The 23793-nt window shown below is 35.8% G+C and overlaps 1 protein-coding gene across 3 annotated transcripts in view; it reads left to right on the top strand.

The window, feature by feature from the left end:
* The window catches only part of SMCHD1 (structural maintenance of chromosomes flexible hinge domain containing 1), a 134020-nt gene that overhangs the window by 68618 nt on the left and 41609 nt on the right, over positions 1-23793 (top strand). For 2 of the 3 annotated variants that reach the window (XM_025273420.2, XM_025273422.3), the window contains exons 21-32: positions 1449-1545; positions 2980-3052; positions 4588-4727; positions 6391-6525; positions 8634-8861; positions 11002-11150; positions 12023-12111; positions 12490-12608; positions 14685-14852; positions 17275-17400; positions 22725-22804; positions 23038-23195. In XM_025273420.2, the coding sequence (XP_025129205.1) occupies positions 1449-1545; positions 2980-3052; positions 4588-4727; positions 6391-6525; positions 8634-8861; positions 11002-11150; positions 12023-12111; positions 12490-12608; positions 14685-14852; positions 17275-17400; positions 22725-22804; positions 23038-23195 (1562 nt within the window). The remainder of the gene's footprint in view (positions 1-1448; positions 1546-2979; positions 3053-4587; positions 4728-6390; positions 6526-8633; positions 8862-11001; positions 11151-12022; positions 12112-12489; positions 12609-14684; positions 14853-17274; positions 17401-22724; positions 22805-23037; positions 23196-23793) is intronic. The other variant, XM_044934738.1, reaches the window with a different exon arrangement.

Raw genomic sequence — 23793 nt, 5'->3', positions numbered from 1 at the left:
TCCAAGGGATCTTCCCCACCCAGGGATTGAACCCTGGTCTCCCACATTGCAGGCAGACTCTTTACCGTCTGAGCCACAAGGGAAGCCTGTTTAAAAATAAAGAACACTAAAAAGGTAATCCATCTAGTCACAAATGGGAAATATTTGTGTGTTAGTTGACCCCTGTTTTTAATTATATCTTCCATCTTATCCTTCATAAGATATTCTTACAGAGTCTCTATCACACATACATATTGGTAATTAAGATTGGGGACTTAAAAAGTCTTGGTGGCCTGGCTGTGTGTATTTATCTTCATTAAAGTAAGATCTTTGTCGAGTAGGTTTTTTTTTTTCCCCCAGTGTTAACTAAATTAAAATAAAAATAATTCACACATACAGCCTAAAGAATCAAATAGGGTTGATAAGGCTTATTAAAAAAAAAAAAAAGAGAGTAGTTCTTCTGCCCTCTCCACCTCACCAACAATCCACTTCTCAAAACCACTTTCAGCTTTCTACTTGAATTTTTTGGTACCTGCTGCCATATATGTTAGTAACTTTTATGTTACTACTTCCTCATTCTTCAGTTTTAAGCTTTATCTCTTGACTTATGGCTAAGGAAGATGAAGACACACTCTCTTGTTGCCATTTATATTACCCATTTATATTACAAATAAGCCTCCTTCCTGTTCCTACATTTTTTAGTAAAGTTATACTCTGGCTTGATCAGTATTTAGTGCTTGCTCTATTAAAATTATGTAAGTGCTAATTACTTTATTGCACAGCTGTTATACTTTTTTTTATTTTGCCAAGTAGCTCTCTGCCAGTTATCTGGTCTCTTTTCAAGATGCTTTGTACATAGATAACTTGTTAGTTTCATATTCTTTAGACATGTCCCTTGGAACTTTGTGATGGTGGTCTGTATGGATCAGCTCTTAAGCTTGTTACGTTTGTCCTTCTGTGGTCTTCTTTCCTATTCATCCTGGGAATTTCCTCTGTCCTTTGTGTTGGGAAAATATATAAGAATAAAACCTACTGTAAGCCTAGAAAACTTCTTCACAAAGGTAGAAGAGAAAGGGAACAATTTTATAATTGAATAAACAGTAAACCAGAGTGTGATCCTCATCACAATCTGATAAAGAGTTTGTAAAAACTGAAGGAAATCTTAACTCTGTTACATGGTAAAGTGAATATAACCTATCACATTCGTGTTTTCAAGAAAAATGGCCAAGTGTCTTGATGACTGGGTGTAGAGTTTGCAATTTGGGGTCAGTTAATTGGAGTTAGGGCTGTGTACTTTCACTGTTGAGGACCGATGTTCAGTCCCTGGTCAGGGAACTAAGATCCTGCAAGTCATGTGGTGCAGGCCCACCCCCACCCCCACCCCCACCCCCCCAAAAAAGAAAAAAGAACATTTGCAGCTTATTTGTAGATAATGGAGGAAATGTTAAAAAATAATTTATTTTTTCCAGTGGTTTAGCTTTACATTATGAAGAAATAACCAAAGGACCAAATTGTGTCATTCGAGGTGTTACAGCTAAGGGCCCTGTAAACTCTTGTCAAGGCAAGGTAAGCATTGTACGTACATGTTATAATGCATGTTTATTTCTTACATGGTAAAAATAAAATTGGACATTTAAAACTGAATAACCTAGTTTGGTGGCAAGATGACAGTAACGTCAGGTTCTTAGGAACTAATCAGCATCATGTCACCTGACATACCATTACCACTTTCATCTCTGAGGAAGACCAGCATATTTGCTAATGTTCTTTTTTAAATGGTTATGAGCTAAATATGGCAACCCACTCCAGTGTTCTTGCCTGGAAAATCCCAGGGACGGGGGAGCCTGGTGGGCTGCCGTCTATGGGGTTGCACAGAGTTGGACATGATTGAAGTGACTTAGCAGCAGCAGAGCTAAATATTTTCAGCTGTCTTTATTTTCATTCCAGTTTATTCATAGTCAAAGCCATTTTCAACAGTTATCTAGTACTCTGTGGCTTCTTTTCTTGCTCTTTTTCTATTTTTCAATATTTTTCTTAGAATAGGAACAAAAATATAAGAAACTTTACCTTACTTTGTAAACATATTGAGTTTGGTATTTGGATAAAGGAAGAGGGAGGAATAAAGTTAGGGATAGTAAAGGCAAACTGCAATAAGATAATTTTTCAGTTAAGTGTATAAAGTAGCTAACAGATTACTATGACTAATGTGAACACTGTAGCTAATAACTTAAGTGATATGTTACTTTTTCTCCATTGTATCATTACCTTCGATATATATTTAAAAAATTTCCCCTGCCAAAAGTGTTTAAAATAGTGCATGTGAGTTTACTGCATTACAGCAAAGAGCAAGTTCTGTCCATCCTCCTGAATTAAGCTGTTTCTGGAAGAAGAACTTGAAATTCATGGAAATTTTGACTTTAGTAAATGTACTTAAAAAGATTTCCAGGTTTTAAAAACCTTTTTATTTTGAAATAATTATTTTTACATAAGAGTTGCAGAGATGGTATAGAGAGTTTACATGTATTTCACCCAGCTTCCTCTGTTAAACATCTTATATAAACGTTGCATATTTATCCAGTATTATCATTGATATAATACTTTACAAAACTCTGGACTTTAACATTTCGCCAGTTTCTCCACTATATTTTTCTATTCCGGAATCTAGAACATGACATTATATTTAGATATGTGTAGATTTGGGGTTTTTTCCATTTTACTACTTTCCAGATTTTTTATAATGCCCATACTAATTCTAGTAATTATTCAGAGGGTATGCCTTTTGAATTTGAAGATAGTATTGTCTGTAAAGAAGCAATATGAGCCAATTTTTTCACCTGCATTTCTTTCATACATACATATGATAATTTTAGTCAATATAAATTTGCTGAGTGACTTTCTATAATGGTATGAAAATGAAAAGCAAAAAGTAAATCAGAATTGAGGTGGTAAATTACTTGAGTATTTAGGATTTTAATTTAATTAAAATAATTTTTTTAACAGAATTTTAATCTGAAGGTTATTCTGCCGGGTTTAAAAGAAGACTCACAGATTTTAAAAATTAGATTACTTCCAGGTAATATTACTTTAAGAAATATTCCTAATACTTACCTTTTAAATGATATTCTTAAGATAAAGTATAATGACAGTTATAAAGGTGAAGTGTTTTTTGGTTTGGTTATGGCATAAGTCTTGAAAATACATTTGAATGTCATGCGTAACACTAACAAATAATCAATTAAAAGACAGGGTAACGTTTAGGAAGACTTAAGTTCTAAAAATAATCTGAAAGAATAATGTGAATATTGAAAAACACATTGTGAAACTATTCTTAAGGATGTACAACTAGGATTATATTAGAACTGGATTTGTCCTTTACTTTTTCTGATATAGCTAAATATTTCATGTTTTAAGAAGAAAAGTTTTTTATGCATTTATGTTGTTGAGTAATAATTTATCAACCTAAAAAGTGATTTTAATGAAATTTTTAATGAAAAAGAAACATATTAACTATTTCCTTTCACAGATTCATGTAGTTTGAGCTTTCTCTCAAGCATGAATTGATAAAGAAGTAAAGATTGGCCCATTGGTAGAAGTACAAAAAAAAATTGTTTCATATTAATACTTAACGATGCTTTTATTTTGAAAGGTTAGCTAAAATGTATGGATTCTTCAAGTCTCAGGGGAAGTTCTTATTAACCAGATAGTGCTGACAATTTTTTTTAGAAGTTGAGAGTGATGGTTGTGAGGTGGAAGGTGGGACTGTGTAGTCAAAGTAGTCACTGACTCAAGTCTGCCCCTTGTAGCCCTGTGACCTGGACAGGATACTTACTCTGTCCCCATCCCAACTTCCTCAGGCATAAAATGGGAATGATACTAATAGTACCTTCTTGGTCAAGGTCATTGTAAGGATTCTGAGAAAAGAGTTGGCATGTGGTTAAAACACAAATATTAACTGATATAACATGTTCTTTGTAAACTTGTGTTCCCAGTATTTAGTATAAATTGTATTTTAAAATATCAGTGTTTATAGGGCACATTAGGTCATGCTGCTACTGAAGTGTAAAACCTCTTTTATTAGTTTAGAGGACAATTATGGTGCAGCTTGCTTAGGATATCAAAGGGTTGTGGGCAGTCTAACAAGTAAATTATCTGGTTATGTCAGTACATGAACTGATCCTTTGAGCAAAATTACATAATAGAGGTATGTAGTATGCCTGAGAAATCAGTCATTGTGTAAAAGATAGAAAATTTAAAAAGTAGTTTAATAAACTTTTACTATTTTTCTTGAATACTGTTTTCCAGGATCTTTTTTAGTATTTTACACATTTGAGTGATTTCTAGCATGAGTTACCACATGTCTTAGCTTGTCCATAAAACCGAGGCTAGATCTTAAACATTTTAATACAATTGGAAATCTGTGCATTTGGGAGTTGTGTGTAGAATCTATTCATTTGGGGGTAGAAATGTTTAAACATGGATATTTCTTCTTTCTCAGCATTATTTAAAAGATACTAAAACTTAAAATGTTAAAAGCTGTTTCTTTTGCTATTTTAACATTTCAGTTTTGGAAACCTGAATCTCATTTTCATTATATAAATTTTCTGGTAGGTCCTCCTCGTCGATTGAAAGTGAAACCTGATTCTGAAATTTTAGTTATAGAAAATGGAACAGCTTTCCCATTTCAGGTAGAAGTTTTGGATGAATCAGACAATATAACAGCACAGCCAAAGTTGATTGTTCATTGTAAGGTAAGCTGTTGTAAGATAAGAATTGTGTAGGTTTTGAGTGCCATTGTAGTAAATGGAAATCACTCTGTCTTTTGGCTCTTTTATAGTAAGCCTGATATAGTATCTAGACTGTGTAATGATTATGTCATGCAGAAATTTGTGGGCTATCTCATTGCCAATAATTTTCAACATCTCTAATCCGATAATGACACCAACTATGCCAAGTATTGAACTACAGATTCCTCCCCGCTCCTTCCTTTATCCATCCTCCTCATTTCAGATGAAGTATTCAGTTATGAGTAGAATGATACAATTATCCTTGAGGATTAAGGATGGATGGGTAAATGAATATGAGTAAAAGAGCTCAAGAAGGAAAGGAAAACCCAAATAGGTAGAGTAAAAGAAAGAATGATGGTTAAGGAAGTTGATTTTTCTTCCAAAATCAGCATATTTTACCTAGAATTATAGAAACTTACTTTTTTAAAAAAATTTTATTTTATTTTTTAACTTTACAATATTTATTGGTTTTGTCATATATCAACATGAATCCGCCACAGGTATACACGTGTTCCCCATCCTGAACCCTCCCTCCCCGTACCATCCCTCTGGGTCGTCCCAGTGCACCAGCCCCAAGCATCCAGTATCGTGCATCGAACCTGGACTGGCGACTTGTCTCATATATGATATCATACATGTTTCAATGCTATTCTCCCAAATCATCCCACCCTCCATCTCCCACCGAGTCCAAAAGACTGTTCTATACATCAGTGTCTCTTTTGCTGTCTCGTACACAGGGTTATCATTACCATCTTTCTAAATTCCATATATATGCATTAGTATACTGTATTGGTGTTTTTCTTTCTGGCTTACTTCACTCTGTATAATAGGCTCCAGTTTCATCCACCTCATTAGAACTGATTCAAATGTATTCTTTTTAATGGCTGAGTAATACTCCATTGTGTATATGTACCATAGCTTTCTTATCCATTCATCTGCTGATGGACATCTAGGTTGCTTCCATGTCCTGACTATTACAAACAGTGCTGCGATGAACATTGGGGTACACGTGTCTCTTTCCCTTCTGGTTTCCTCAGTGTGTATGCCCAGCAGTGGGATTTCTGGGTCATAAGGCAGTTCTATTTCCAGTTTTTTAAGGAATCTCCACACTGTTCTCCATAGTGGCTGTACTAGGTTGCATTCCCACCAACAGTGTAAGAGGGTTCCCTTTTCTCCACACCCTCTCCAGCATTTATTGCTTGTAGATTTTTGGATTGTAGCCATTCTGACTGGCGTGAAATGGTACCTCATAGTGGTTTTGATTTGCATTTCTCTGATAATGAGTGATGTTGAGCATCTTTTCATGTGTTTGTTAGCCATCCGTATGTCTTCTTTGGAGAAATGTCTATTTAGTTCTTTGGCCCATTTTTTGATTGGGTCATTTATTTTTCTGGAGTTGAGCTGTAGGAGTTGCTTGTATATTTTTGAGATTAGTTGTTTGTCAGTTGCTTCATTTAGAAACTTAACTCTTTTCATTCAGAAATTATCTAGTATATTAGTGAATTATACTTAGTTTTCTAATTTATAGTCAGAAATAGTAGCTATACTATATTATTTGAAAATTTAAGTTATTGAGTAACAGTTGCATTTGATTGGGATCTTAAATTATTTTGTATGCTTCCAATAGTTTTCAGGTGCTCCAAACCTTCCAATCTATGTTGTGGATTGCAGTAGTTCTGGAACCAGCATTTTATCAGGACCAGCAATTCAAGTTCAGAATATTAAAAAAGACCAGACACTTAAAGCAAAAATTGAAATACCTGTAAGTTGTTATTGTTTTTCATTGGTATTATATTGAATTTTTATTCAAATACTCTTTAATAGCTTTATAATATTTCATGTAAAGTTGTTTGACTTTTTAAGATGAAATATTTGTGATTCTTTTAGCCAGAGGGAAGAAAAGGCAAAAATGAAATGGTATAGTAAATAACACTTTGTATCAGATATTAGAAATTTCTTACTCAAACCTTTTATAATATCTATAGCTATTATTGATTATATGTTCCTAAAATTATTTTTTTCCTATTATTAGAGTGTAACAACTATCCGTTTTATTTTATTCATTTGTTTCTTATAGTTTACACCTATTTCTTAGAAAGTTTAATAAATGTCCCTGTTGGACCACCACTGAAGGATATATGAACATTTAATATGTATGTATAATTTAAAATAAATACATGGTTTTTCTTAGTTTTATCCTGTAAAGAGAGTGCTGTGTTGATGTGCCAGGAGGACCCTTGTTCCTGGGCGTTCATCATGGCTGAAGGTGAGGTCAGCCTAGAGGAGGGCAGGCAGGTGATAGAAGCATCTGCTTTCCGAAAATTGCTAAATGAGACAGTAGATACTTATGCAAGTGAAATACCTGTATGTGATTTCTGCATGATTGATGTGGTGGTAGATGGCGAATTACCCAATCAGTTGATTAACCAATGTTTTTCCAACTAAGTATACATCAGCTAACATATACTGAGCCTCAAAAAGGTAAAAACTTTTTATTTTTTAAAATTAGAATGAGATGATTTGACTTTATTCTAATTCTTTTCTTTTGAAACTAGTTATGTTTGATAATCTTAAAACATTTGTTATGCATTTCCTTTTTTTCAGTAATGTGAGCAATGTGTTTTTGAGTATATTGTCTTGCAAAAGATCAAGACAATTCTGGAAGAAAAGATTTGTTGTTAAGGAGAAAGCTGGGCTTGAAAGCAAGGGAACATTTACATACAATTATATAAATACTGCAGAGCAGCAGCAGGCTGAAAATCAAGAGTCCAAGACAGTTAAAACAAAGACCACAGTATACCTGTAATATGCAGTTTAAAAATGTTATCACAAAGCAGTGACTCTTAATTTTGAGTCAGGCAAATAAGATGTGCTTATGATAGCAGCAGGTGGGTTATTTGCCTGATACTCTGTGAGGTAGTAATTTTGACTGTGTCATTATTTGTGTGAATGGGCTTTGATAGAATGACCTCAAGTAGATGAGGAAGGAGACATTAGCGAAGCAGGATTGTAAAGGTATTTTAGGTTTAGACTTCAATTTTTTGTATTCTATGGAATGCACTATACCTAGATTCTGAAATGATTGTGTAGTGTTTTAATTTCGTGTGCCTAAAATCAGTTTATGTAGCATACCAGCTCATCTCTGCTGATTCTTGAAACACTGCTGCTCTTATGACAAATTACAAACTGCTCAGCTTTGGGGCACCTAGAGTCCTTATCTAGCTACAAGCAACTCTGTCCACTTACCCCAATAAAAAATGAATTGAAAAAGCTCTAGAAGCTCCTTAAGTAACATATTTTATGGCAGTTATTTGTCTCTGATTTTGTAGAACATTCTTAATTTATTACACCTTTGTTCTTATTAATAAATGCTGACACCAAATCTGTGTCACATGTTAAACTTTCAGAAGTTTGCAACACTTTTAAGCAGATATACCAAGAGGAATGTTCTTTTAAGTCCAAATATGCTAGTTTTAGGAGAAGGAAATGGCAACCCACTCCAGTGTTCTTGCTTGGAGAATCCCAAGGACGGGGAGCCTGGTGGGCTGCCGTCTGTGGGGTCACACAGAGTCGGACACAACTGAAGCGACTTAGCAGCAGTAGCAGCAGCATGCTAGTTTTAGGTTTTAACAATGTGACCACTTTCATTATTTATAACTTGATGGTATAAAATAGGGCTTGCTGATATTATAGTACAGTGTCCTCTTAATGAGAGAACCTGTAATTTTTAACAATATATAAGATGATCTCCCATAATATTGAAAATAAATTCCTAAGCAATACAAAAGAGTCACCATAAAAGCCAAAAATGATGTTTTCAGTAGAGATGTTTTCATTCAGTATGTTATTTGTGTTTTTCTCTCTTCCCAGAGTTGTAAAGATGTAGCACCAGTGGAGAAGACTATTAAGTTGCTCCCCAGTAGTCACGTTGCCAGATTACAGATATTCAGTGTGGAAGGACAGAAGGCCATCCAGATCAAACATCAGGATGAGGTTAACTGGATAGCAGGAGATGTTATGCATAATCTTATTTTTCAAATGTATGATGAAGGAGAAAGAGAAATCCATATAACATCAGCTTTGACAGAGAAAATTAAAGTAGGTATCTCAAATAGATTATTTGCAAGAATTTTGTACATTTTTTGCTTGGAAGACTGAACAAGTTATATAGGCTGTCCTCTAAGAAGACGCTCATCCCAGCAAAACAACATTGTTATTTAAAACCCCAGGCTAAATAAAATTTTGTGTTTTTTTAAACATGCACTAGATTGGAATGTTGAATGTGTCAAATCTGTGCTTAGAGAAATTATTTTGACACCTAAACAAAAATCCAGTCCTGATGAACTGTATTTCTGTTCACAATTAAAGATCTCCAATTGAACAGAGCAGTATTTTTGTAGCTCTTCTGAAGGCACTAAAGAAAAGGTCTGTTAAAAGCAAACGCTAGAACAGTATTGTGAACCCCAAACCAGACCCCTGATTTGGCCATTTGAAATTGGTATAAGCAGTCTCTAAAATTGTTACCCATACACAATGGTTTTGTCAGTTCTCACTAGATTCAGATGGTCCTCAGACCTGCCATCTAAATGTAGCGTTTGTACCTTGAAAGGGTGAATCTATATGCTGAAACTTGAACAGCTCACCTAACAGAACCCAATTAAAATGGTGGTGTGTTTTTTTGTCCGCCATGCTGCATAGCTTGTGGGATCTTAGTTCCTCAACCAGGGATTGAACCCAGGCTCTTGACAGTGAAAGTGCAGAGTCTTGACCACTGTACCACCAGAGAATTCTCCTCTTTTTGCAGTATTAAATTCTGTAGCCATTCTGAGTCTCCAAGATATAGGATCTGATATCTTCTAAGAATTGTTTACCAGGGTTCAGCTGACATGATTTTTAAAATCATATTAGGAATAGCCCTTGTGCCAGCCGGTTTATTTTTTCCCTCCATAGTAAGAGAAGGGAGGATTGTGAGAGAAATAGTCCTTATCCTGCTTGGAAGGGAGGCAAGCCATTTTTATCTCTCAGCAGATCTGAAGGCAAGTGGTTTAAAAGTGGTACTAGCAACCTGGCTTCTGAACTGATACCTTGCTTTCTCATAATAATGTTTCCACAGTTTAGTTTCTTATTAGGATTAAGAATAAACATTGACTTGAGAGCCTCTTTCTGCATATAACCTTCTTTTTGCCATTCTCTAAGCTCATGGCCTGCTTTTGACACATTTTCCTCAATTTTAGTCATGATATATTTCTTGGTTTCCAGATATTTTAAAACATGTACCTTTATTGGCTATAAAGGATATTTATAATGTACACACTTAAAGTGACTGTGTAGTCTTTAGAGAATTATCTATTACCGAGGAAAGTCAACCCAAACTGATACAGAAATCCTCTGAGCAGACATAGGAATTCTCTGAGCAGAGAGCACAGCTAGGGTGAGGGAAGACAGCTATTTTGTGCAACTCCTGCTTGCTGCTTCCACTATTTAAAAAAAGAAAAAAGATATAAAGAATAAACAATGGTTTACAAAGATAACAAGGTACCTAAGAAAGTTAGAACGGTGTAAACTAGGATCACAGTATTAGAATATCAGTGATTTAAGAATCACAGTTATAAAGGCTAAAAGCATAAAGTTGAGCTAAAAGTCTTAAATAGAAAGGATTGGAAGTTTAAAAGTAAAATAGAGTGGGGTAGTCAACTTAAAAAATGGATCAAATAAAATACGGAGTTTAAGAGATATAAAGTTAAAATTAGAGCTAAAAACATTTGAGAGTGGATTAAGATCAAGATGTGGCCAGGATGGTAATTATATAGTGAATTTAACTTTTCTCACCTTGCTGAATAGGGTCCACTTATATCTCATTTAAAACCTGTAATAGTAAGATTCTTTTTGAAAAAACAAAAACAATTGACTATAACTTCTCAGAATTGATCACATAATTTGATTCCCATGGTTTTTTTAAACTATAATGACCAGAGTAATAATCTTGTGGCAAAGTGCTAAAGGAATGACTTAGGAATATTTATTTCATTGCATTGAAAGATGTGGCAGTATTAACAGGGAAGACAATGAAGAAGATAACTTTTTTCTCTTGGTAATATATGAACCACCATCATTTATAGTCATAAAGGGCCTGCCTTTTTCCTTAGAGTTGGGGAGCATGGGTTGGTAAGATAACTGGCAGTAGGAAGACATTGAAGTAAGCTTTATATGATTCTTAAGTATATAATTTCCCTTCTAGGTTAATTGGACTCCTGAGATTAACAAAGAGCACTTGCTGCAGGGTCTGCTTCCTGATGTGCAAGTGCCGACATCTGTGAAAGACATGCGCTATTGCCAGGTTTCATTCCAAGACGACCATGTGTCTTTGGAAAGTGCATTTACAGTAAGGTGTGTGGGCATATTACATTTTGAGATATTCAGCATATGGTGACAAAAATGCTTTTCACCAAAGCATACATATCAAAGTCATTTTTTAATGTAGAAATTTCCACAACTTCTTGGAAACAGGTTGTCTTTGGAATAAAGCTTCACTGATGATAGTGATTCATTCTTAATATCACTCTCAGCCTCCACTTAACTTGCCCCTTTAGTATCTGCCAGAACTAGAACTTTTGTTAAAGGAATATCCTCCTAGGACAAACAACAGTGAAAACTCCTAGAAAATGACAAAAACATGAGAAATACAAAAGATGCAGTGGGATCAGTCAATGTGTTGCTCAGAAGGAATTCTTTCATTAGTTGCGATTTTCAAAGCTGAGTCTACCTGATAGAAAAGGGGAAATTTTAAGTAAATATATAGAAGACCTGTCCTTCACCCTGGCCTATCAGTTCCTTGGCTGCCTCTTTTTTATTAACCTTTTCTACTTTAATTCTGTACACATTTCCATACTATTCCAACACTTAGAATAGCTCTATGTCTGAGATAAAATGATCAGATGTACCACTCTTCAGTCAGAGACAGATCTCTTGATGAGTCATTCTTACCAACCCATCTGCTTTTTTTTTTTTTCAGTGCTCTCATGTCATAATTTCCTTCTAATCCAGGATAGATAACTGTGATCTAACATGCATTTATTTTTTTGGTCAGTATTCTCTACTGTCTTTGCAAGCTGTCTTTTCTGTATTTCCCTTTGGGTTAATAGTGATACTGTTTTTAAGTTTAAGAAAATGAGCATTACATATGTTACTCCTTAGCATGTTGAAACTTTTTTCTACAATAATAGTGTAATTAAGGCCTTTAATTTGTTAATCAATTTCAGACCACTTCCAGATGAACCTAAACATCTAAAATGTGAATTAAAAGGAGGAAAAACGGTACAGATGGGTCAAGAGCTTCAAGGAGAAATAGGTTAGTATGACCTACTTTCTTTCTTTAAAACACTTCTACAATACGTCCTTATGTTCATGTTTTGGCATACATAATCTGAAAGGAAAACTTTGGATTTATATATGGTTAATGGTTTAAAATCCACTGTTGGAAAGGTTGAAGCATTTTCCCTATCTTTGCCTATGCTGACCTAACTGTGAAAACAGTTAGTTGAAAAGAATGTTGACTTTTGTTAGCATAAAATAAATATGTGAGTGTGATTCATATCCTATATTTTTCTGAATCCAGATTATTGCATGACACTAAATTGTTTCCTTCAAATATTCATGGTAAAACATGTGACATCAACATCATGTTAAATTAAGATACTGTAAAATTAAACTTCCTCCCCCTTTTTAGTTATAACTGTTACAGATCAGTATGGGAATCAGATTCAAGCATTTTCACCAAGTTCTCTGTCTGCATTGGGAATTGCTGGGATTGGACTTGATAGCTCACATTTGAAAACTACTTTTCAGGTATGACTGTTTCCCGTTAACAGTTGACTATTCCATTCAAATTATATATAACAGAAAGTTTGGGAAAAACAGAAATGAGAGAGATTTGATTGCAGTATTTACAATGAAAAATTGTAAAAGTAATTTTTATTATGTAAAGAAAATTGAAGTAATTTTTATTATGAAAATTTAAACATACACAAAAATTTTGAACATACACAAAAATAGCCTAAGTAGTATAAGTAATTCCCATGGTCCTACCAGTCAGCTTCAGCATTCATCACTTCCCCCTTACCTGTCACTTTGAAGCAAATTCTATACATCATACCATTTCATCCCTAAGTATTTTGACATGTGTACAAAGATCATTTTTCATGTAGCTATTTGAGTAAAATTTCTTGGTGCTCAGTCCCTGCATTAAATAGAATACCTGGGAGAATACTAGTTTTAAAAGTGTGCAAGTGTGCAGTTAATTGAGATTAGCTTGAAAAATAAGAATCCTGGTGAAATTATTTCTGCAAGCAAGGAAACACAAGTATTCTTGGAGAGATTAAAGATGGTTTTCAAGAAAAGATGTTGGAGTTGAGCCTTCAAGGAACCTGCCAGCCTAGAGCAGGTCAGAAAGAAGGAATTCTAAGGCTCGAGTAAAGTTGAATCCATTTAGGGCATTTAGTGGTTTTTAAACCTCTTCTTCCTTTCGGAGCCTCCATTATCCCTTTTACCCAACAGAAAAATCATGAGAGTCTCATTGTTGCCCTTCCTAACTGGAGTTTTTGTTTCCACTAACCTACTTGGCTGTTATTTTCTAGTTTTCAGAATGCCTTTTCTACAATATCTTAGCACTGCTGAGGAACTTCTAGTCGTGTTTTGTTTACTGTAAAAGATCAGGTTTGATCTATGACTTTCAGATGCTCTCTTGACTAGCTTCACCCTCTGTGTAGATGAAGTCAGATAATAACCACTGTTGTACACCCGAACAGTCTCTTCTTCCTGTCACTTTATGCATAGACACCCATCCTCTTTGAACTAATTGTTCCTAAATTATAACCTGTTTTCCTACATCTTGTTTTCCCTGTCTGTTAGATTCCCATCAGCATATAAACATGCCGTACTCTCTCTCCTCTCACCCCTCACAGCTTCCTTTGGCTCTAAAACATGTCCATCTAGTACTGCCCTCTTTTTCTCCTTTTTATATATAGAACAACTCCTTGGAAGAGTTCTGTATACTCTCTGTTTTCACATTTCAGTCTCATTCCCAGGCAGGCCTCTTGGGTTTTTCTGCCCTGTGCCACCTGACCAAATCTAGTGTTTTCAGTTCCCATCTTATGCCACCTGTCAGCATTTTATACTGTGAGGTTAGATTCTGTCTGTTTAAGGTGCCTAAGTACGCCATAGTATTCTGCTGCAGCACACCTGTCTCCTCCCATGGCTCATTCTCCAGTCAAGTTGACTTTCTTTCTACTGTCATTTTACAAGTGAAAGGTACTATCTTGACTCACTTTCATAGAAACAATGGAAGTCTACCCCTAGTCTCTGTATAAAAAAAAGAACCTTCCAGTTTTTTTTTTTAACCAAAGTTGTTTTTAAATAACACTGTTTTTAAAGTCTTTTTAAAATAAAATATTAAAAAAAATAAAATAAAATATTGATTTTAATGTGCCATTGTTTCTTAAGATTATTTCCACATCTTCATAAAATGTACTGCTCTTCTGAAGCACATTCCCTTGGTAATATCAACATGTAGGTAAAAAATGTGGCAAACAGGGAAGGAACTTGTTGGGCAGGCACATATGTGGCTATTTGGGGAGCAGAAAGAAGACAGTGCAAGTGTAAAGAAGAGGGAAATTAGGAAAAGATAAGGAAAAAGGACATAGGTTGAACCTTTTCGATGTCTCCCTCACAAAAGAGAATTTCAGTTTCTTGTCTCAAGGAAATGAAATTCAGGGCACGCCAATATTGGCATATGTGTGTTGCTTGCTGTTGTTTTACCAGAAGCACATCTGTATGCACATAGGTAGTGACAGCATTTTCTTTCTTTTTTCTGAAAACTAAACATGATCTTCCTGGTGTTTTTTTCAACGTGCTTTTCCTCACTAGGAAAATACACAAAGTATAAGTGTGAGAGGCGTCAGATTTATTCCAGGTCCCCCTGGAAATAAGGATCTTTGCTTTACTTGGCGTGAATTTTCTGACTTTATTCGAGTGCAGCTAGTTTCTGGGCCACCAGCTAAACTTCTCCTTGTAGACTGGCCAGAGTTAAAGGAGGTAAGTATCTTCCTGCCTTGATTGAAAGAATTTAATATCAATATTTTGACCTACTAACTGCTTCAGAGTGTTAGTAGATCAAAAGTTATATTTTGTTGTCGGAGTACTAACGATAGTAACAATAACAAAAGGACAAAGTAATATGAATTTTAATACTTTATTATTTATCACTGTGCCCTCATTTGTTAAATAGAGATACTTCAAATTCTAAGAGTTTTATTACAGAAATTGAAAATATGCATTAAAATAAAAATAGATAATGAACCCCCAGTTTCAACAGTTACTGATTTTCACCAATTGTATTTCGTTGTCCTCTCTCACTGGCTTATTAAAAAAATGTTTTTGCTGGAATTTTTAAATGCATGCCAGATATCAAGTCATTCATTACACTCTTAAAAACATCAGTTTGCTTCCCTGTGCATATAGTTATGCATATCTTAAATACTAATTTGCAAATCTCTGTCAAATCTGTTACCTTTCAATTTTCATTAAATTTTTAGAATTCTGATTTTAAAATGTTCACATTCTGGTGTTCAGTTATGGTGTGGCACAGCCTTATCTGTTGGTACGAAAGATTATTTTTTCTAATGGAAAATCATCTCACGTGACCATGGTAGTAGATGAAATTATCCCACAAAGGAACTGATCATCTGAGAAAAGCTTGCATATCTCTGCTCTAGTCCTTTTTTGATTTGTAAATTTAAAAAATATGACAGTGCTTTAAAAACAATTTTTTCCTTAACACTTGTTGACTGAAGAGTTGTACTGCAAAGCCAGTGCACTTGTTTTTATATAAGCGTGTTTACTGCATAAATCAATGCCTTCTTAGAAACCTAATGATGTCAATAAAAAATTTGTTGACTGACAGTATCATGGAATAATTGAGTACCTTTGAGGTGGAAAAAATCTTTACATGTTCATATTTTTAAATGATTTTGTGGAGGAGAATAGAAAAATTAATGACAGCTTGTTAACTCAAAAATTTATTATAGGATTTATTTGCAGATACCACTGAAATCCAAAAGCTTTAAAAATAAAACGTAAAACCAATTCTCTGTTAAGAGATATGTTATATATGGGTAAGGCTGAAAGTGTTATCATTGAATATGTGGTTTTCCTAGAATTTTCCAATTTAATTTTTGACCTACCTCCCTCGTCCACACACATGATCTTAAATAGAAAGGGGAACTAATTTAACACCTAAGCATGATAAATAGAAAAATTATATAAATATACATATATTTTCTCAGTTGATCTTCAACATTATGATGTATTGTCCTTCCTTATAAATGAGGAAACAAATTCCTTCCTTATAAATGAAGAAACAAATCCTGAAACGTTATATTGCATGACAGTATTAAAAACTGGCAAATCATGAACACTTGGTTTTGGTTATTTCCTTTCTCCACTACTACCCAGAAGAATTTTCAGCTAACAGCTTGGGCTGTAAGTTGTTTACTGAAAGATATTCTTTACCAGGTAGTTGCTATTTGATAGATGGATAATTATGTAACTAGAAATAAAGACCCTGATGTGTTTACATTTGGAAACATTAGCACTTTTAGTGTATTCAGGCTTTTTATAAACTTTAGCACATAGAATATAGTCTACCCATGAAAATTTTTTGGTAGTCAAGCATAAACCAGCTTCAAGGGTATCTTTTTAAAAAAAGTTCCTAATACATTATTGATGTTTCTCCCACTTGTTAGCAACCTCCTAACATAATTGGAGGGATGGAGGAGGCAGAGGGAACATTACTAGTAGGAGAGGGGTGATAAATCACTTTCCTTTTTTGCTAGTTATATCTTTCCTATCTTCTTTTTTCTTTAACTTTTAACATCTGATACAGAGGATTGGACTTTTAACAGGTTTCTTGCTTGACAATAGGTTTTCTTTGATATACCTATGTCAGCATACAAATTCCCAGAGTTACACAGGCCTTACTTGAATTAAGGGAAAGGCAAGAATCATTTTAAGTCTACACTGTTTTGTTTAAGTTTATCCATGACTAGCCCTATTTGACTAGGAGCTGGAAAGCTGTGCATACTGCTTCATGTAGACTTGACAGAGTGCCAGCAATTGATGGAGGAGTTAGACTGTAGATTGACCAGTGCTAAATATGAGAGCCTAAGATAAACTTCTGTTTCCATTGCAGTCCTTGCAACATGTAATTTTCAGAATTCTTGACTGGCTCTGGAAGCCAGTAATGTCAAATACATTTTCCCTTTTATCAAATTTTTTATCATTTCTGTAAGAAGAGTGTTATTAGTGACAGTGTAATTGAATTTCAGAAGTTTATGTTAATTGATAAAAGGAGCTATTTGTGAGTAAAACAGATAAATTCAGTGATTGTTTCACTTAAACAGTAATCATATTGTTCGGCATGTTTTAGTGCTTCTTAAAAGATTTGTATATGTTTTAGTCCATTCCAGTGATTAATGGAAGAGAATTGCAGAATCCTCTCATCGTTCAACTTTGTGATCAGTGGGATAATCCAGCACCTGTGCCACAGGTTAAAATAAGTCTTGTAAAAGCTAACAATTTAAAGGTACGTTTTAAACATCCTTAAATAATTCTCACTTAAAATTTTGGCTTTCATTCTCAGGATCATCATATCTTTAGCTGTTACCATTCTTTTTTTTAAAAAAATAATCTTCACTATTGCTTAGTTTTGTTTTTGTTATTCAGTCACTAAGTTGTGTCCGACTCTTTGTGATCCCATGGACTGTAGCATGCCAGGCTTCCCTTACCCTCACTCTCTCCTGGAGTTTGCCCAAGTTCATTGCTTATTTTGTCAGTCTAACATTTTAATAGTTATTTTGAGGAAGTACAGTTATATCTTGCAAACAGTATAACAAGAGACAGCAGTCTCTAATTATGACTGTTTATTACACAATATTAATAATATCTGAATTTCAGATTACGAATAGGTAATGCTGACAAGGTGGAAGAAGTTAGATACAATGACCTGCAGTCTGGGTTATGAAACAGGCATTATTGGGGAAACCTAAAAGCTCTAAGGGTGAAGCAAGAGAGTCATATGAGTAGCTGTGTTCTGCCTGCCTTTTGGAGAGCTACCTGGGCAGAGCTGTTGAACCTCTACTGAGACGTAGTCTAGGGAAATCAGCAAGCATGAACATGGCCTTGTAATGTTTGGGTGCAAACATAGTGCCTGGATACCAGGAAGTCCAGGATTAGGTTCAGTTCAGTTCACTCGCTCACTAATGTCCGACTCTTTGTGACCCCATGAACCGCAGCACGCCAGGCCTCCCTCTCCATCACCAACTCCCGGAGTCCACCCAAACCCATGTCCATTGAGTCCGTGATTCCATCCAACCATCTCATCCTCTGTCGTCCCCTTCTGCCTTCAATCTTATCCAGCATCCGTCTTTTCCAATGGGTCAACTCTTTGCATCAGGTGGCCAAAGTATTGGAGTTTCAGCTTCAACATCAGTCCTTCCAATGAACACCCAGGACTGATCTCCTTTAGGATAGACTGGTTGGATCTCCTTGTAGTCCAAGGGACTCTCAAGAGTTTTCTCCAACACCACAGTTCAAAAGCATCAATTCTTCGGTGCTCAGCTCTTTACAATCCAAGTCTCACAAACATACATGACCATGGGAAAAACCATAGCCTTGACTAGGCGGACCTTTGTTGACAAAGTAATGCCTCTGCTTTTCAATATGCTGTCTAGGTTGGTCATAACTTTCCTTCCAAGAAGTAAGCATCTTTTAATTTCATGACTACAGTCACCATCTGCAGAGATTTTGGAGCTCAGAAAAATAAAGTCAGCCACTGTTTCCACTGTTACCCCATCTATTTGCCATGAGGTGATGGGACCAGATGCCATGATCTTCGTTTTCTGAATGTTGAGCTTTAAGCCAACTTTTTCACTCGTCCTCTTTCACTTTCATCAAGAGGCTCTTTAGTTCCTTTTCACTTTGTGCCATAATGGTGGTGTCATCTGCATATCTGAGGCTATTGGTATTTCTCCCGGCAATCTTGATTCCAACTTGTGCTTCCTCCAACCTAGCGTTTCTCATGATGTACTCGGCATATGAGTTAAATAAGCAGGGTGACAGCATACAGCCTTGACGTACTCCTTTTCTTGTTTGGAACCAGTCTGTTGTTCCATGTCCAGTTCTAACTGTTGCTTCCTGACCTGCATACAGGTTTCTCAAGAGGCAGGTCAGGTAGTCTGGTATTTCCATCTCTTTCAGAATTTTCCACAGCTTATTGTAATCTACTCAGTCAAAGGCTTTGGCATAGTCAATAAAGCAGAAATAGATGTTTTTCTGGAACTCTCTTGCTTCGATGATCCAGCAGATGTTGGCAATTTGATCTCTGGTTCTCTGCCTTTTCTACAACCAGCTTGAACATCTGGAAGTTCACGGTTCTCGTATTGCTGAAGTGTGGCTTGGAGAATTTTGAGCATTACTTTACTAGCATGTGAGATGAGTGCAATTGTGCGGTAGTTTGAGCATTCTTTGGCATTGCCTTTCTTTGGGATTGGAATGAAAATTGACCTTTTCCAGTCCTGTGGCCACTGCTGAGTTTTCCAAATTTGCTGGCATATTGAGTGCAGCACTTTCACAGCATCATCTTTCAGGATTTGAAATAGCTCAAGTGGAATTCCATCACCTCCACTAGCTTTGTTCATAGTGATGCTTCCTAAGGCCCACTTGACTTCACAGTCCAGGATGTCTGGCTCTAGGTGAGTGATCACACCATGATTATCTTGGTCGTGAAGATCTTTTTTGTACAGTTCTTCTGTGTATTCTTGCCACCTCTTCTTAACATCTTCTGCTTCTGTTAGGTCCCTACCATTTCTGTCCTATATCGAGCCCATCTTTGCATGAAATGTTCCCTTGGTATCTTTAATTTTCTAAAAGAAATCTCTAGTCTTTCCCATTCTGTTGTTTTCCTCTATTTCTTTGCATTGATCTCTGAGGAAGGCTTTCTTATCTCTCTTTGCTGTTCTTTGGAACTCTGCATTCAAATGGGTGTATCTTTCCTTTTCTCCTTTGCTTTTCGCTTCTCTTCTTTTCACAGCTATTTGTAAGGCCTCCCCAGACAGCCGTTTTGCTTTTTTGCATTTCTTTTCCCTAAGATGGTCTTGATCCCTGTCTTCTGTACACGAACCTCCGTCCATAGTTCATCAGGCACTCTGACTATCAGATCTAGTCCCTTAAATCTATTTCTCACTTCCACTGTATACCCATAAGGGATTTGATTTAGGTCATACCTGAATGGTCTAGTGGTTTTCCTTACTTTCTTCAGTTTAAGTCTGAATATGGCAATAAGGAGTTCATGATCTGAGCCACAGTCAGCTCCTGGTCTTGTTTTTGCTGACTGTATAGAGCTTCTCCATCTTTGGCTGCAAAGAATATAATCAGTCTGATTTTGGTGTTGACCATCTGTTGATGTCCATGTGTAGAGTCTTCTCTTGTGTTGTTGGAAGAGGGTGTTTGCTATGACCAGTGCGTTCTCTTGGGAGAACTCTATTAGCCTTTGCCCCGCTTTATTCTGTACTCTGAGGACAAATTTGCCTGTTCGTGCAGGTGTTTCTTGACTTCCTACTTTTGTATTCCAGTCCCCTATAATGAAAAGGACATCTTTTTTGGGTGTTAGTTCTAGAAGGTCTTGTAGGTCTTCATAGAACCGTTCAACTTCAGCTTCTTCAGTGTTGCAGGTTGGGGCATAGACTTGGATTACTGTGATATTGAATAGTTTGCCTTGGAAACGAACAGAGATCATTCTGTCGTTTTTGAGATTGCATCCAAATACTGCATTTCGGACTCTTTTGTTGACTATGATGGGTATTCCATTTCTAGATGGAGATATAATGGTCTAGTAGATATAATGGTCATCTGAATTAAATTCACCCATTCCATTCCATCTTACTTCGCTGATTTCTAGAATGTTGATGTTCACTCTTGCCATCTCCTGTTTGACCACTTCCAATTTGCCTTGATTCATGGACCTAACATTCCAGGTCCCTGTGCAATATTGCTCTTTACAGCATCGAACCTTGCTTCTATCACCAGACCCATCCACAACTGGATGTTGTTTTTGCTTTGGCTCCATCCCTTCATTCTTTCTGGAATTATTTCTCCACTGATCTCCAGTAGCATATTGGGCACCTACCGACCTGGGGAGTTCATCTTTCAGTGTCCTATCTTTTTGCCTTTTCATACTGTTCATGGGGTTCTCAATGCAAGCATACTGAAGTGATTTGCCATTCCCTTCTCCAGTGGACCACATTCTGTCTGGTACCAGGATTAGGTACCAGTTGTTAACATGAGTATTGGAATAGTCAGGTTAGGATCTAGAGGAGAATTTGGATGTCTCGCACAAAGTTGGATGCCCTCCTGCGAGGGGAAGGGGAAGGTGCTGTCAGGCCCTTGCAAGGTTGTATTTTGACAAGTTTTTCCTGTTGGTTGACGGGAACTCATTTGTCCTAGCCAGGTTGTTGCCAGGCAACACAGAAAAGAGATCTTGGAATTGTATTCAGCCAGGCTTGAGTTCCCTCCAGAGATTTTATAATTTTAGTGGATACGAACAGTTTGTATTATGTAAATACACAGTTCTCTTGAAATTAATCCATTAGTTAAGAATTTCAGTAAGGATTTCACAGGACCCAACTTGTTTATCTTAAAAGCTGTACAGAAGAGTGTTCCCTGGTGGTCCAGTGGTTGGGATTCCATGCTTCCAGTGCAGGGGGCGTGGGTGCACCTTGGTCAGGGAACTAAGATCCTATAAGCCATGTGTGCAGTTTAAAAAAAAAAAAGTAAATAAAAACTATACAGGAGGTTAAAGTGCCAGGAATGACTCGTCATCCACATGGACTAGTTTTCAAGGTTGAATAAAAAGGGTCAAAAGTCTTATGCCTGTCAAAAAGGACTACAGTATTGGTGTTATATAACCTGAAATAGAAGACTGACTTCTGGCTTAGAAGCAAAGATTTAGGACCCAGATGGAAGAAAGACTGAAAAAGATAGGTTGAGAGAGGATAGATTGGAAGGTAAATGAGACAGATACAAATGCAGAGTTTTATTTTAGCAGTTAAATTACTCTTTCTCACTTGTGTCTCACCAACTATTGCTTTTTTTTTTTTTTTTTTTGCATGTACCATAATTACCTAATCTTTAGGTTCCGTTAAACAGAAGTTAAGTATTAGGATTAGGAGAGAGTCTGATTTTCTGCTACTACAGTCTTCAGATTTACTTTTGTTCTTAGTGTTTGCTTCCACGAGTGTTAAATAGTGATTAAATTGTACCCCAAATAAGAGTATGATCCAAGTTTTTAGAGAAGCATCTGCAAAAGACTGAAAGATTCTTCTAACAAGTGATTAGGGAATGTGGCCACTGATTCTTAATCATTTAAAAGTAAAAGCTTGATTATCACTACAAAGGTAGTATTGCAACAAAGATTTAAGAAGCACATCTGTGTAAACATTAAGAGAAGGATGAAGTAACTAATGATAGACATGATGTTATGCCTTGACTTAAAATTTTGTATGTGTATTTATGTTTATTTCTCCTGCACTGTCTCCCACAACCCCCCGATTTTGGCATATACCTTCTGTATTTATGTGACCAAACTTCACTTGATATATCAGCATTATTGAAAGAGTGAACACTGAATTCTGCAACTTAATAATTGAAATACACAAAATTCTAGTTTAACTGATCAATGTGAATGATTGTTATCCTTTGTATTATGTGATTGCATATTATATTATTTCAGCTAGTTTAAATTAGACAATTTTAGATTTTAGAGTGTGTGCAAATGTAGCTTTTTAAATAGTAATAGAGGAAAAGAATTTGATTTGTAGAATTTTCTAATTAACCGTTTTGTTTTGTTTTTAGCTCACTCCTTCAAACCAACAGCATAAAACTGATGAAAGGGGCAGGGCTAATTTTGGAGTGTTCAGTGTTTTGGCCCCTAGGTAAGACCTGAAAGTTTGATAGTTATTGGTATTATAGAGATTGATTTTTATTATTACTTGACGTTAAGAGTAATACATAGCCGCTATTTAGTGTTAGTTAGGAGTTGGAATGAAACAGGAGTAGAGAGGTTTCCTAAATGAGTTAAACTTTGTATAAATTGTCTCAGAATTTTTAATTATAACTAATACAATTTGAACCCCGCTCCCCCCTCTCCCTTTTTCTTTCTTTTTAGAGGAGAACATAATATGCAGGTTAAAGCCATTTATAACAAGAATACCATAGAAGGACCCATAATTAAGTTGATGATTCTTCCAGACCCTGAAAAACCCATTCGTCTCAATGTTAAATATGACAAGGATGCTTCCTTTTTAGCAGGGGGTATTTTCACTGGTGAGTAATTCAGTTTTAAAATAAATTTGTGGTGATAATTTGCCTCTTAGATTAATAGGATAAATTATTTATCCCAGGTGTTCAACATGATAAAAAAGCAATCATGTTGTGAACTTTTAAATGTCAAAGAAAGTATATTTGACTTAGCTTTATTTTCCCTCTCCTCTATATCCTACATTGCTTTAATGGTCAAGAATGAACTTAAAGTTCATGTATAAGCTGATAGCTTAAAGTAGTTCAGTTTGTGTTTATTCATTCACTGAATTGTGAGATTCTGCTAAAGAAGTATGAACTGCTGAATGGCAGGAGCTATGAGGGTGTGTTCCACTAAATATGTTGCACTGTTAAACCAAATTGAGGACTGTTCAATTTAATTTGGATAGAAATGCATCACGTAATTTATGATTAAAGACAAGGCAATGGCACCCCACTCCAGTACTCTTGCCTGGCAAATCCCATGGATGGAGGAGCCTGGTGGGCTGCAGTCCATGGGGTCGCTAAGAGTCGGACACGACTGAGCGACTTCACTTTCATGCCTTGGAGAAGGAAATGGCAACCCACTCCAGTGTTCTTTCCTGGAGAATCACAGGGACGGGGG

Source organism: Bubalus bubalis, chromosome 22 (assembly GCF_019923935.1).
Source record: "Bubalus bubalis isolate 160015118507 breed Murrah chromosome 22, NDDB_SH_1, whole genome shotgun sequence".
In the NCBI taxonomy this organism is placed as follows: Eukaryota; Metazoa; Chordata; class Mammalia; order Artiodactyla; family Bovidae; genus Bubalus; species Bubalus bubalis.
The sequence above is the reverse complement of the archived record's forward strand: the minus strand, read 5'-3'. Positions and strand labels throughout refer to the sequence as shown.